Here is a 12801-nt window from a genome sequence, read left to right as displayed (position 1 = left end):
GTTTAATATCCTCCTCCAGCTGCCCCAGTTTAATGTCACCCTCCATCTGCCCCTCCATGTGCATTCAGTTTAACTTCCCCCCTACATCTGCCCCTAGTTCCCCCTCTTGCTCACATATGCCGTCTCTTCTCTCTTCTTTATTATCCAGCAGCCTCCATTGCTGGCAGCTTGCAGGAAGCACACAGTCCCGTGTGGCTCTGCCCACTAACGAGTCATAGCCTATCCTGGTGATAGGCTGTGATGACATCATCATAGGTCCTTGAAAAAGCTTCCACTAACTATGCGGGCCAGATAGAAGCAGTCAGAGGGCCGGATGTGGCCCGCGGGCCGCACATTGCCCAGGTCTGACCTATTCCATGCCAGTGAGGAGATCAGGGTAAAGTTAAGAACAGGGAAAGCTCCTTTGATTCTAGAAAAAAGCAGTGATGTTGACAAGAATGCAAGAGAGAAAGAAGATATAAGATATAAACAGAGCTGTGAAGGAAGAGATGGAAGCTAAACTGGCATTCTGCAAAAATGTTGTTACTAAAATTTAACCCCTTTTGGGGCAAGGTACATCCATTTTTGTTGTGTTATAGCCCTTTTTTGTAAAATGGACACAAGGACACAAAATGTTCTGGCCACAGCTCTTTTTTCTGACGTGGCTGGTAATTAAAGTACATGCCACATGTATTATAGTCAAGTACTATTGGAACAGAAGCATTCTGTCCACTCTTCCATGTTGGCACCAAGTCATCTCCTTTTTGTGGAAGCGTCCCATATGTTTAAGGAGAGTTAGTGAGCTTGTTCTGAGGAGAGCCTTCAATATCGGGCCAAGGAATTAAAGAAAGACCTGGAAAAAATATTCATGTATACCAAGTTTATATAAGAGCATTAGAACTTAATATAGATTAATCATATAGATTTATCTGAATGAACTTCCCAGGGTGAATATGTAAAAATCTCTGCAGTTTATCAACCATACCCTATTAATAAGTGTATAATATAACATAATTCAGAAGCAGGAGATGGAATCCACCCGCTCCACCTAAACCTGAACCAGGTAACTTGACCATCAGTGGCGTAAGTACAGCAGTAGCAGTCGTAGAGGCTGCCACAGGGCCCAGAACCTTAGGGGGCCTGATGACTTTTTTTTCTTCATAGACTGTAACCTGCTGGAGTAATCCCAGGAGAGGTACTTGCCACTGGTCTTTATGTTTGTCACCTCCTCTGGGACTTATACTCTGGAGTCTGAAAATACTCAAGAATATATTAATAGTTTGTGAGTAGTCTACTATGTGGCAAATACTGCGTGCTGGGGCTGTGGTGGGAAATACTACTGTGTGCAAGGGCCACTGTGGGACATAACACTGTGTGCAGGGGCCACTATGAGACATAATACTGTGTGGAGGGGCCACTATAGAGCATAATAGTGTGTGCAGGGGCCACTAAGGGACATAATACTGTGTGCAGGAGCCACTATGAGACATAATACTGTATGCAGGGGCCACTAAGGGACATAATACCGTGTGCAGGGGCCACAATTGGGGATGATACTGTGTGAAGGGGCCACTATGGGACATAATACTGTGTGCAGGGGCCACTATGGGGCATAATACTGTGTGCAGGGGCCACTATAAGACATAATACTGTGTGCAGGGGCCACTAGGAGACATAATACTGTGTGCAGGGGCCACTATGGGGCATAATACTGTGTGCAGGGGCCACTATAAGACATAATACTGTGTGCAGGGGCCACTAGGAGACATAATACTGTGTGCAGGGGCCACTATGGGGCATAATACTGTGTGCAGGGGCCACTATAAGACATAATACTGTGTGCAGGGGCCACTAGGAGACATAATACTGTGTGCAGGGGCCACTGTGGGGCATAGTACTGTCTGGAAGCCACTTTTGGACATTACACTGTGTGGAGGCCTGAAGAGGGGGTGCTAAGCCGTTGTTGGGGGGTGGCAATCTTTTCTAGTTATGCCCCAGCTTACCCTCCACAGCCAGGTCACAGTATGTTACCACATTTGGAGCCTGGCACATTACCATAAAGTCTACTTGCTGTCTCTTACCGCACTACAAGTACTAGCAGTGAGAGCAGAGTATATAAACTAGCAGCCACTCTGCAGTAGCGATGACGTCACAGCTCTATATACACCACATATATCTGTCCCGCACTGTATGACAGTGACGCAACTACCTCGGCCCCGCCCATTGTGTATTACCCGGAAGTACATGACAGAACGGGGCGGAGCGTCACGACCCCAGGAAGGTTACATGCCGGCTCCTTCATGCGCTGGGCTCTGACAAGCTGCTGTGACTAGGTGCTTGTCTGTCTTCTGTACCATGGACCCCGGCACAGCGGGTAAGCCCCGTCCTCTGCATGCTGCGCACTGACAAAACTCAAACGTGAATACAGGATATTCTGCGCTCGTCTTCACGTGTGTCCCAGTATTAGTTATGCAGGTTGCAGGGTTGTGCTCCCTGTAGGTGCATGGTACATAACTACGCAGCACGCAGCTCACAGTTACCCCCTATCAAAACTATAATACATGAAGTGGAGGTGTAATAATGCTAGAAGTTCTTAAAGGGGATGTCTAACATATATTAAGTTATTAAAAGCAGGAAAATTTTATATAAAAAATATAATATTCCCTTCCAATCCAGCACGGCTGCTCCTGTGGTTTCAGGTCCCCACCGCAGCGGACATGGTGTTACCGTGTGACCTTTGTAGTCAATCACTGATCTCAGTAGTCACTTTGTTTACATGTCAGGAGCCGCCATAAAAAAACAGCTGCCAGTTTTGTCTGCAGTACTAATTGAAGTATAAGGCTGGTCTTACACGACTGTAATTTAAGTCCGCAATTCAGGGTTTTCAATTGCGGACACATTATATTCAGTGCGGCCTCTTAGGGTCAGTTCACACGTGAAAACCGCCTAGCTTATTTGTGCGAGGTAAAAAACCTCGAGGAGTTTTTTTGACGCTGTTTTTTGCATTCCACGCGGTTTTTGACGAGGTTTTTGACGCGGTTTTCGCTAGCGGTTTTCGCTAGGGTTTTTTTTTTCCTATATGTGCTATAGAAACTGCAGGCAAAAACCGCGCGTTTTTTTGCAAAAAACCGCGCGGTTTTTTACCGCGCGGTTTTCGCCTCCCATTCACTTCTATGCAATTCTTCAGGCGTTTTCCGCCTGAAGAAAGGTCATGTCGCTTCTTCAGGCGGAAAACGCTAGGAGGAAAAAAAAAGCTAGTGGTCTACATAGACCACCATGTTAAAGGAGAGGTTTTTGAAGCGAATTCCGCTGTCAAAAACCTCCCCTTTGCCCACGTGTGAACTAGCCCTTACACCACCGGATATTGTGGTCCCGAGCTGTAACCCAGGTCCGCACTGTATAGAGCAAAGGCCATGAATTCACAGCACTGCATGGACTCGCCTATAGAACTCTATGGGCAAGTGCAGCAGGCCACGGGCGTCTGTGGTGTATATGATGCTGATCAGCAACTTGCGGACCGTAAAATCAATACGGCCGTGTAAGACCAGCTTAAAGGACAGCGCTGTAGTATCACCGCAGTTCTAATATTGATGACAACACTAGCGTTCAGGTCTACATGGCGACCTAAAAGACATAGAGTCTGTCCCCTTGCTCCTCCAATTTTAAGTGGAATCTGTGGCAGAGTCTCCTTCGGAGACCCCAACACAGATGTGGACCTAGCCTTAAAGAGGACCTTTGACCAACTTGGGCACAGGCAGTTCTATATACTGCTGGAAAGCCGACAGTGCGCTGAATTCAGTACACTGTGGGCTTTCCCGATCTGTGCCCCGGGTAAAGAGCTATTGGTCCCGGTACCGTAGCTCTTCACTATCAGAAGGGCGTTTCTGACAGTCAGGTACATCCTTCTCCACAGCAGCGCCTATTGCACTGTACAGTGTGAGCGGGGAGGAACGCCCCCTCCCTCTGCTCACAGTGCTCGCCCATAGATGAGTATTATCAGGAGGGGAGAGGTCGTTCCTCCCCGCTCACACTGTACAGTGCGATAGGTTCTGCTGTGGAGAAGGACGTACCTGACTGTCAGAAACGCCCTTCTGACTGTAAAGCGCTATGGTACCGGGACTGATCACTCTTTACCCAGGGCTCAGATCAGGAAAGCTGACAGTGTGCTGAATTCAGAGCACTGTCGGCTTTCCAGTAGTATATAGAACTTCCTGTGCCCAAACCCATGAGAGGTCCTCTTTAATCAAACTGTATGTTCCACAGATGGGACTTGGTTGTAAAAAAGGGCACTAAATGAAAGTTTGGGGGTTATAAGTTTAATACGGCATCTCCAAGATGCTGAAAGCTAACTGGGTTGACACATGCCAAAGAGGCCCTCCATGTCAGACTTGATTTACATTTTGAGGCTGAAAGTTAAGAGGTGGTCAAACCCCCCCAACATCAATTTTTCCACAGATCGACTCCTTTACATTACCACATGTTATCTGACTCTTTGGTGCTGCAGACCATTGTTTCTTTTATTTCTTTTGCCAGCTGCCACCTACACTGGGACCACTCGGAGAGGAAACAAACTGGTAATCTCCCCATAATGAAGTTCAGATCCCCATATATGGGTTAAAGGGTGAATACTTGGAAGACTACTTAGATCTTACCCTTGGGAGCCAATAGAGTTAGGAGGCACATTGGGTTCCCAACACACTGTCCGCTACAAAAAAAAATGAACTGCACTGACTTCTTTGGAATAGAGGGAGGCTAGAGGAAAAAACTCCATCTGCCAGAATTAGTGGTGCTATGCCTATCAAAAGATGCAAAGAGCTTGAGTTGTTGAAGGTGGTAAGAGGGGCCTCCTGCCATTTAACTTCAGAGAAAACAGTGTGGGGAGGTCATGAGGAATAGCTGTTAGTTGAATTTGTTGATATCTATTCAAAGTATATTACCAACTTAGGAACTCCTGTACATGGTTATTTTACTGGTGTGCACCCATAACCTTTTATAAATCCATACTGTACTTGTGTGTGCCTTGGAATGTTTCATCCCATATCATAACTTACAAAGGTATTCTCCCCTGTGTGCATGAGGTCTTAGGCTATATTATGGTATATCAGGTCTGACTTGTCACCCCCATCGGTAATTAGGTCCATAACATTATAATGAATTTCAGTTTTACCCCATTTTAAAATGCTCCATTGCCCAATCCTTATGTGCAGCAAGAATCATAGTCACGGCTGTAATAAGATATCAAATAACCTCTGAGATATATAGAGTTATATATAGCTGTAAATGTCAGTGTTTTTCAGGATGCCAATGCACCACACCATGAACCATAGTGTGGGCCATGAAAAAAAAAACTGATGGCATCAGTGTGTTATCTAAGGGGGCGTTCACACTAGCGTTGGTGTTTTGCGCGGACATTAGCATTGGACACTAGCTTTGTCCGTTACATTTTACATTATTTTAAATGGGACATCATGTGTGTCCTTTACTGTCCGTGTCTGTCCTTAAGTGTCCGTTTGCAAAGATGTCCGATTTTTCAAGCGGAGAGCAAATCCTACATGTAGGATTTATCTGTCCGCTTGAAAAATCGGACATCTTTGCAAATGGACACTTAAGGACAGACTCTGACAGTAAAGGACACACATCATGTCCTATTTAAAATAATGCAAAATGTAACGGACACAGCTAGTGTCCAATGCTAATGTCCGCGCAAGATTTTGCTGTCGAACCCTGCTTTAGTTTCATTGATCCAGAAAGGCAAAAGAGCATAGGGGAGGCATTTATATATCCATCCTTGCAGAGACTGAGGACGACCCCCCAAGCGTACATAGTTAACGGACGGTCAGTATCTGGTTAAAGAAGCATTTTGATGGCTATTATTATTATTATTATGCAGTATTACTACTTTAGTTATTTAGCTATCTAATTCGTTCTCTTCAGTAAAGTCATGTCTCTCACTCTGACCCCATAAAAATCTACATGAGATACTACAAGGTCCCTTGGAATGCACCATACAGACTCTCCATGGGGGAGACAGAAACTTCTTTCGCTAACTACTGATGTGAATACAGTTCCTGTCACACTATATACTAACTATACTAACTAACTAACTATACTAACTATATACTTATAGTCTCTTTAGGATTATTTAGGACAATAGAGATTTGCAGGTAGATTACAGTAGGTAGCATGTAGAGTACAGTATTTACCGCCCATGTGGTGCTGTGTTGGTATATCACGCACTTGGTGGCAGAGTGTTTCTTTAAATTGTACCATGTTTATTACCTGTACTTTACATCAAGACTACAACCTTACAGGATTAGGTAGTAAGATTACATATATTCAGTGTTTTATACATTTCCCAATCAACACATTTTACTGGAAAAAGCTTATCTTTTACTTGCATAACTTTATGAGCGTGTAAGCAATAAATATGTTGTGCGCGGGGGGGCGTTCACATTTACAGTAGAAGGGTTGTGCTGACTCCACACGCTATGTAAATGAATGGATCTGGGTCACCTTGTAACTAAGCCACGATAGACTTAGATGTGGGACCTATGTGTTAATGAAGTCATCATTATCTGCCGTATCTTAACTGTAACATTACTCCTTCCCTGACATTTTGAGTACATTTTTGAGATCTGAATTTGAGAGCTGTGAGAGTCACCACGGACCTAATGGCTAGTTTATGGTCCTGTAAGAGCCAGTTAAAATAACTTGCTTGGAGTTCCTTTGTGAACGAGGTCCTAATGTAGCACATAGACCTCATTATATGCTCATCTAATAAGCAAACATGGCTACTATGACTTCACACAGATAAAAAAGAAATTAAAGCCTAAGTTCACTTTGGAACTAGTTAGATTTGCAAATAATTAAAGAGGACTCGCCAGGACTTTCCATCCCTGAAAACTGCCACTGCTGCATTACAGCGCAAGGAACTAGGTTTGTGCACATCACTATGCCAGTTGTGTGCTCTGACATTATACAAAAGCAAGCCATAGATGTGGGACCACTTTCTTGAACAGCCAGGTTTACCTTTTTCTGTCTTTGTCATACCTGTGCCTGAGATTCATCATCAGATGCCAGCTCCGGAGTAGTGGAGTAGGGCTAGTATACCCCGTTTCACTTTGCATGCATTGGAGCCAGCTTGTGATGGTGAATCCCAGGTAAAGGGATGTCACACTAGCACAGTACTGATGATTTAGGATAGTAAAAAGTCCTGACTGGTTTTTTCAGGAACGTAAATATCTGCGCATCTACTTCTTCATTCTGCAGTCATCATTTTCTTTTGTATACAGATATCCTGTACGGAAACTGCATTTACTACATGCCTGTTGCTTTGTCTACCAGTTAAACTTTGGCAGGGTCTGTGCAGCCAGTCAGAAGTTGGAGGTGCAGAGTCGAGGCTGATATAAATCTGACACTTTTGTTACTCAAGTGCCTATGATTGCTTTGGTTTTGTAGGTTCTTTGATCTCAGAAGACAATCCTTATGCCTTTCCCTGTTTTTTCCTGGTTTAACCCTTCTCTTGCGGATGCAGCTTTATCTGTGACCTCCAAGACTTAACTGTGGCCTGGACTTCATGTATTCCTTTGCATTTGTTTTGGCTATTTGCATATTCTCCTGGTTTTTGAAACTGGCATGTGTATTACTCTTTTGTCCATAATAGGTTACTGGTCTTGTTCTTAGCCTGCAGGTGCGCCAGTTGTTCTGGGGTTGCAACCTGGGTCCCAAGTTATAAAGTCAATCCTGCTTTGTAGCGGGCTCTGGTGAATATCTCAGGGTGGTCTTAGAACCAGAGGGGTATAGGATTGTAGGTAGCTTCTTTTCCTAATATGTAGTGCATATTGGGGAAATTAATAGCAATTCTGTTACCTTTTTAGGAGTTGTTTCAGCAGCAATTTCAGTACAGGTTTATTATAATCTATATTCAAACCTGAAATGAGCAGCATTATGTGAGCGATACCCACCAATAGAGATGAGCGAGTACTGTTCGGATCAGCCGATCCGAACAGCACGCTCCATAGAAATGAATGGATGCACCTGGTACTTCTGCTTTGACGGTGGCCGGCCGCTTAACCCCCCGCGTGCCGTCTACGTACATTCATTTCTATGCGAACAGTACTCGCTCATCTCTACCCACCAACATAGTGTCTGAATACGACAGATTCCACTTGCCACAATGCCTGTTTTCTCCTTTATTGAATTAGGCACTTGTGTTAAAGAGGACCTTTCACCTCCTGGGTCACATGCGGTTTTATATACAGCTAGAAAGCCGACAGTGCGCTGAAGATCTATCGGTGCCGGTACCGTAGGGCTTCTGCATTTCTGACAGTCACTCAGGAACGCCCTTCCTCACAGCAGCGACTATAGCACTGTACTGAGAGAGTGGTGGGATACGCCCCTCACTGCTCAGTGTCATCGCTGGGCGATAAGGAACGTCCTCTCTCACAGTACAGCACAATAGATGCTACTGCGAGGAGGGGCATTCCTGACTGACTGTCAGAAACACCCTTCTGACAGTGAAGAGCTATGGTACCGGCACCGAGGGTTTGCCAGTGTAAAACCAGTAGTTTCAATTCACATACCTTCATTATTTTTCTTTTAGCTTTTGCAATGACAAGGCACCACCTTACTGCTACTTGTCAGTATTGTGTCGCCCAGAATAACTGTTGGTGACCACAGCCATTGTGTATATTAGCTGTATAGGCACTGTGGACATGGATACAGGAAGTCATTGACAGCTGTGGAGAAAGCTTCGGTGTATGCACAAGGTAGGGAGTGAGTGGTTTTGCAAGTGGAGATAGGTTTTAAAGTGTATGTTCACCTTTGACCACATATAGAAGTAAACTACATGAGTAACTTTACAAGGAAACTGAATTACTGAAATGGCACTGATACTGAGTTACAGCCTGCTCTAGGGTCCTCTTAGACAAGAAGATCTTGCAGGCAGGTATCGAGAACAAACACTTGTATCCAATATTCAGCCTGTCTAAGGGTAAGTCCACATGGAGTATTTTGGTCAGGATTTTAAGGCTGTATTTGCCTCAAAATGCTGACTAAAAAGACAGCTTCCATTGAAATCAATAGGAGCCGATCAGCTCTTTTTTTCCGCGAGCCGTTTGTTCCGGCTCCCAGAAAAAGAAGCGAGATGCTCATTCTTCAGGTGGATTTGCCTCGCATTTTTTGATATTTTTTTTTTGTACAGTTACTGAGGCACCGGAGGGGTTAATGCCCGGGCGGCCGCCATAGTTAAACACCCGACATGCGCCATACTAGTATGGCCGATATCAGGAAAGGGTTAAAAAAAAATTCTGTTGAAGCGAAAAGCAATGTCATTTGTTCATTTTCATAGAATATTTACTTATTATTACTTTTGTCAGATTCAAGTTATTTCTGTGACCACTTTGTATGTGTATGTGTGTGTGTATGTATGTATACAGTGTGTGTGTGTGTGTATATATATAATATATATATATATATATATATATATATATGTATATATATATGTGTGTATATATATATACAGTACATATACATAACATCCATTTACTGGCTGATTTGGACTTTGGATGAGTGTTTTTGTTGCAGCAAACAACTCATTTAGTCACTAGATATTTATGATGTGCACATTTGTAGCATTATTCTGTGCTAGCACATTATGAGAATCCAAGAGTCTTAAAGCACAAATAAAGCCTAACAAATTCAGTCAGTGAAGGAGGTGAAAATTGATTCCTCCTCAATGTCAGAATAATGAAAACTCTTAAGCTTTGTCTTCTTTTATTTCTGGATTTCTTTTGTTACGTTCACTGATTTATATATGGACATGAAAGTTGGAAAACTTTTCATTTAAAGTGTTTTCTCTTCACTGTCTCATCTTGCTTGTGAGCATCTGTTGTTACAAGTTAGTTCACTGTTTTAATAATTATATTAGTTTTAATTTCTTACAATTAGGTCTCATTTTCTTGCAGAGGACCATGATCTGCGACATGTCGAGAAAGATGTTCTTATCCCTAAGATTATGAGAGAGAAAGCCAGGCTGCGGTGTGCCGAACAAGTAGAAGGTGAGGTTGGACGTTTTATTTTATGGGTAATATATCAGTTATTTTCATAATGGTGATGAGATCAAAGCCGTGTTTATGACTATTTGACCAATAATCCTGGGTAACTCTCGTTGTCCTAATTGATATGAGCTAAGGGCTAGCGACGAGGCATTGATACCAGACACAAAATGTTGGTATTAACTCCTCTCTGAGCAGTGAAGACAGTGTGCACTGATGCACTTTTATTTAAGACCACGGGGGTTAAATAGTATCAGAGAAAGGAAGTGATACAACAACAACGTAAGTTTTCGTATTCATTCCTGATTGGTATGGTACATCTCAATCAAACTGAAAAAGTTTAAGTAGTTCCATATATAGCCAGCTACTCCCGATCCTGTGTGGTAACCTTGGGGAGCTGTCTTCTGGCAGCAAGCCAAGCATTTGTTTTTCTTGCACCCATTCTGGATGCAGGCACCATCTTATCATATAACATTATACCAGTTTCAAGCTTAAGCAACTATATATACCATTCAGCTGTTAAGAATAACAATGTTTTTTTGTACATTACGTGATTATAAACTTCACAATGGCACTTATGAAAAAAAACCTGACGTTTCTAAGTTCGTTATGGTGGCTACCTCTTTAGGGAACTGGAGCAAAGTCATGTCTTTACATAGTTACATAGTAGATGAGGTTGGATGAAGACATCAGTCCATCAAGTCCAACCTATAACCCTACAGTCCCTACAGTGTTGATCCAGAAGAAGGCAAAACATCCCATGAGGCTCATGCCAATTACCCCATTTCAGGGGAAAAAAATTCCTTTCCGACTCCAAATCTGGCCGTCAGAATAAAAACCCTGGATCAACGTGTCCTTAAAACCTAGAGTCCATAACCTGTAATATTTTTCTCTTCAAGAAAGGAATCCAGCGTCCCTTTCATACATGTGCATTCTGGCTAATGTTTTGCACCAGTGTTTGCAAACTGAAATCAGAAGCATAAAGAGGAGGACAACCCTGGTTATAATATACAAAAACTAATGCAAAATACTGACTGAAATAATTTAGTTCACTTTTTTGACATTTATTTCAACATTAGGCCAGGGCTCTGCCTGCAGATCTTCATGGAAGACATTACTTGGACATTACTTGCCATTAATTGAACTCCCCAAGTTATTTGTTGCAAAAGCTTTACCTTTCTTTTAAGTGCTGGATTCTACGCCTACCTTTATAATGTAGGCCTTATATAATGTATTTCCTCTATCAAGGTTGGGATTGTATCTAGGTGCTCAGGAAAGCCCTTTGTTCAAGGCTTTTGAGAGACTTTTCTGATCTGTCATGACCACATCCAGTCCTGTACTTGACAATAAATATATATATATATATATATATATATATATATATAAATATATATGATCATGCACAGAATTGTTCTCAAATAGAATCAGTCCAGGACCAAACAAGAGTCTTCAGTGTGTATGATTTGGGCTGAGTCACATGTGGCAGATTTTGTCGCGGAAGTTTTTGCAACTTAAAATCGGTTCCATTCTTCTAAAGTTTCATTCCGATGATTGGGACAGTTCCAAAAATTTCTGCAACCAAATCAGCATGTGTGAATTCACTAAGAATTGCAGATGCATACACATGCTATAAAAGAATTTCTCTATTCTGAAAGACATGAAGTTGTCTATTTAGATAACTGTTACCCAACAGCTATTCCTTCTGACATCCGCCACTCAGTGGTTTATCCCAACATTAGGTGGGTTTGGCTGACATCTATCTAATGTGTCTGACCATACTTAGTCCATCACATTCCCTCAGCTTCTGAAGACATATACTATTAGTAGTAGTATTAAATGTTTCTTTTTGTTCCAATGAGTAAAATATGTTCTATGACACTATTGAAGTATAAAATTGGATGAAATAACTAAAAAATGAACTGATCATTTAAAATAAATAAATGTGTAATATAAACAGTTGGTTTGCACCACCTAGGTTTTCTCATACCTCTCCTCCTCTGGGCACACAGTGATCTTTAGTAAGAATGATGGGCCGCAACATAACTTCAGGCCTCCCTTCTGCAAAGCCTGGCCAGTGTCAACCATGGTTTCAGTAACATGCACTTGTTCAACAATACTTCACCAACAGGGGCCATTGTGTCCCTCAAGGGTTGCACTTGCTTAAGAATAGGACATTTTCAAGTGACATGTGAAGAGTCACTCGCGAAGATCAGAGCCCTTTTCCAGCCCCACTCTGCTCATTCTATTTGCCCAAGGGCAAATTAAAATGACACTTGATAGAAATAACTTGTGGAATAGTTATGGCCTATTATGAGACGTGGTATAACCACAAGAGAAGTGTGAGATACTTGGCCGTCTTGGAACCTAAGCGTATAGGTTAGGTTGTGTCTGATTAAATCAGTTTGTGGAGGGCATATTATAGGACCTAAGGCATGCTGCTATCACAGAAGGTACCAGTATGACTTGGCTATACCTGCTCTATGGTTTAAGGTGGCAATATGTTTTTTTTTTAGATTCAAAAATAATTTGCTTCTGTAGTTTTTGAAGAATTGCCTCCTACAGTAAACATTTTAAGAATTGATGTGCTAACTTAAGAAAGTGCTTGAATATTTCTAGAATATATTCTCTATATTAGTATGTAGACACTCAAAAGTCTTGTGTACTTGTTGAAAATCTCATTCCAGTACCATGGACAGTAATATCAGTGATACAGCTACAAAACCTTTACGCTTCTCATAAGGCTTGCCTTTAAATTTTGGGATATGAT

General features: G+C 42.4%; 1 protein-coding gene across 1 annotated transcript in view; it reads left to right on the top strand.

The window, feature by feature from the left end:
- Positions 1 to 2241: 2241 nt before the first annotated feature.
- Positions 2242 to 12801, top strand: part of CMC1 (C-X9-C motif containing 1) — a 37027-nt gene continuing 26467 nt past the window's right edge. Inside the window, exons 1-2 of the mRNA XM_075271378.1 lie at positions 2242 to 2353; positions 9945 to 10037. Of these exons, the coding sequence (XP_075127479.1) occupies positions 2335 to 2353; positions 9945 to 10037 (112 nt within the window). The 5' untranslated portion in view covers positions 2242 to 2334. The remainder of the gene's footprint in view (positions 2354 to 9944; positions 10038 to 12801) is intronic.

Source organism: Leptodactylus fuscus, chromosome 4, assembly GCF_031893055.1.
Source record: "Leptodactylus fuscus isolate aLepFus1 chromosome 4, aLepFus1.hap2, whole genome shotgun sequence".
NCBI lineage: Eukaryota > Metazoa > Chordata > Amphibia > Anura > Leptodactylidae > Leptodactylus > Leptodactylus fuscus.
This window is presented reverse-complemented; position numbering and strand designations above follow the sequence as displayed.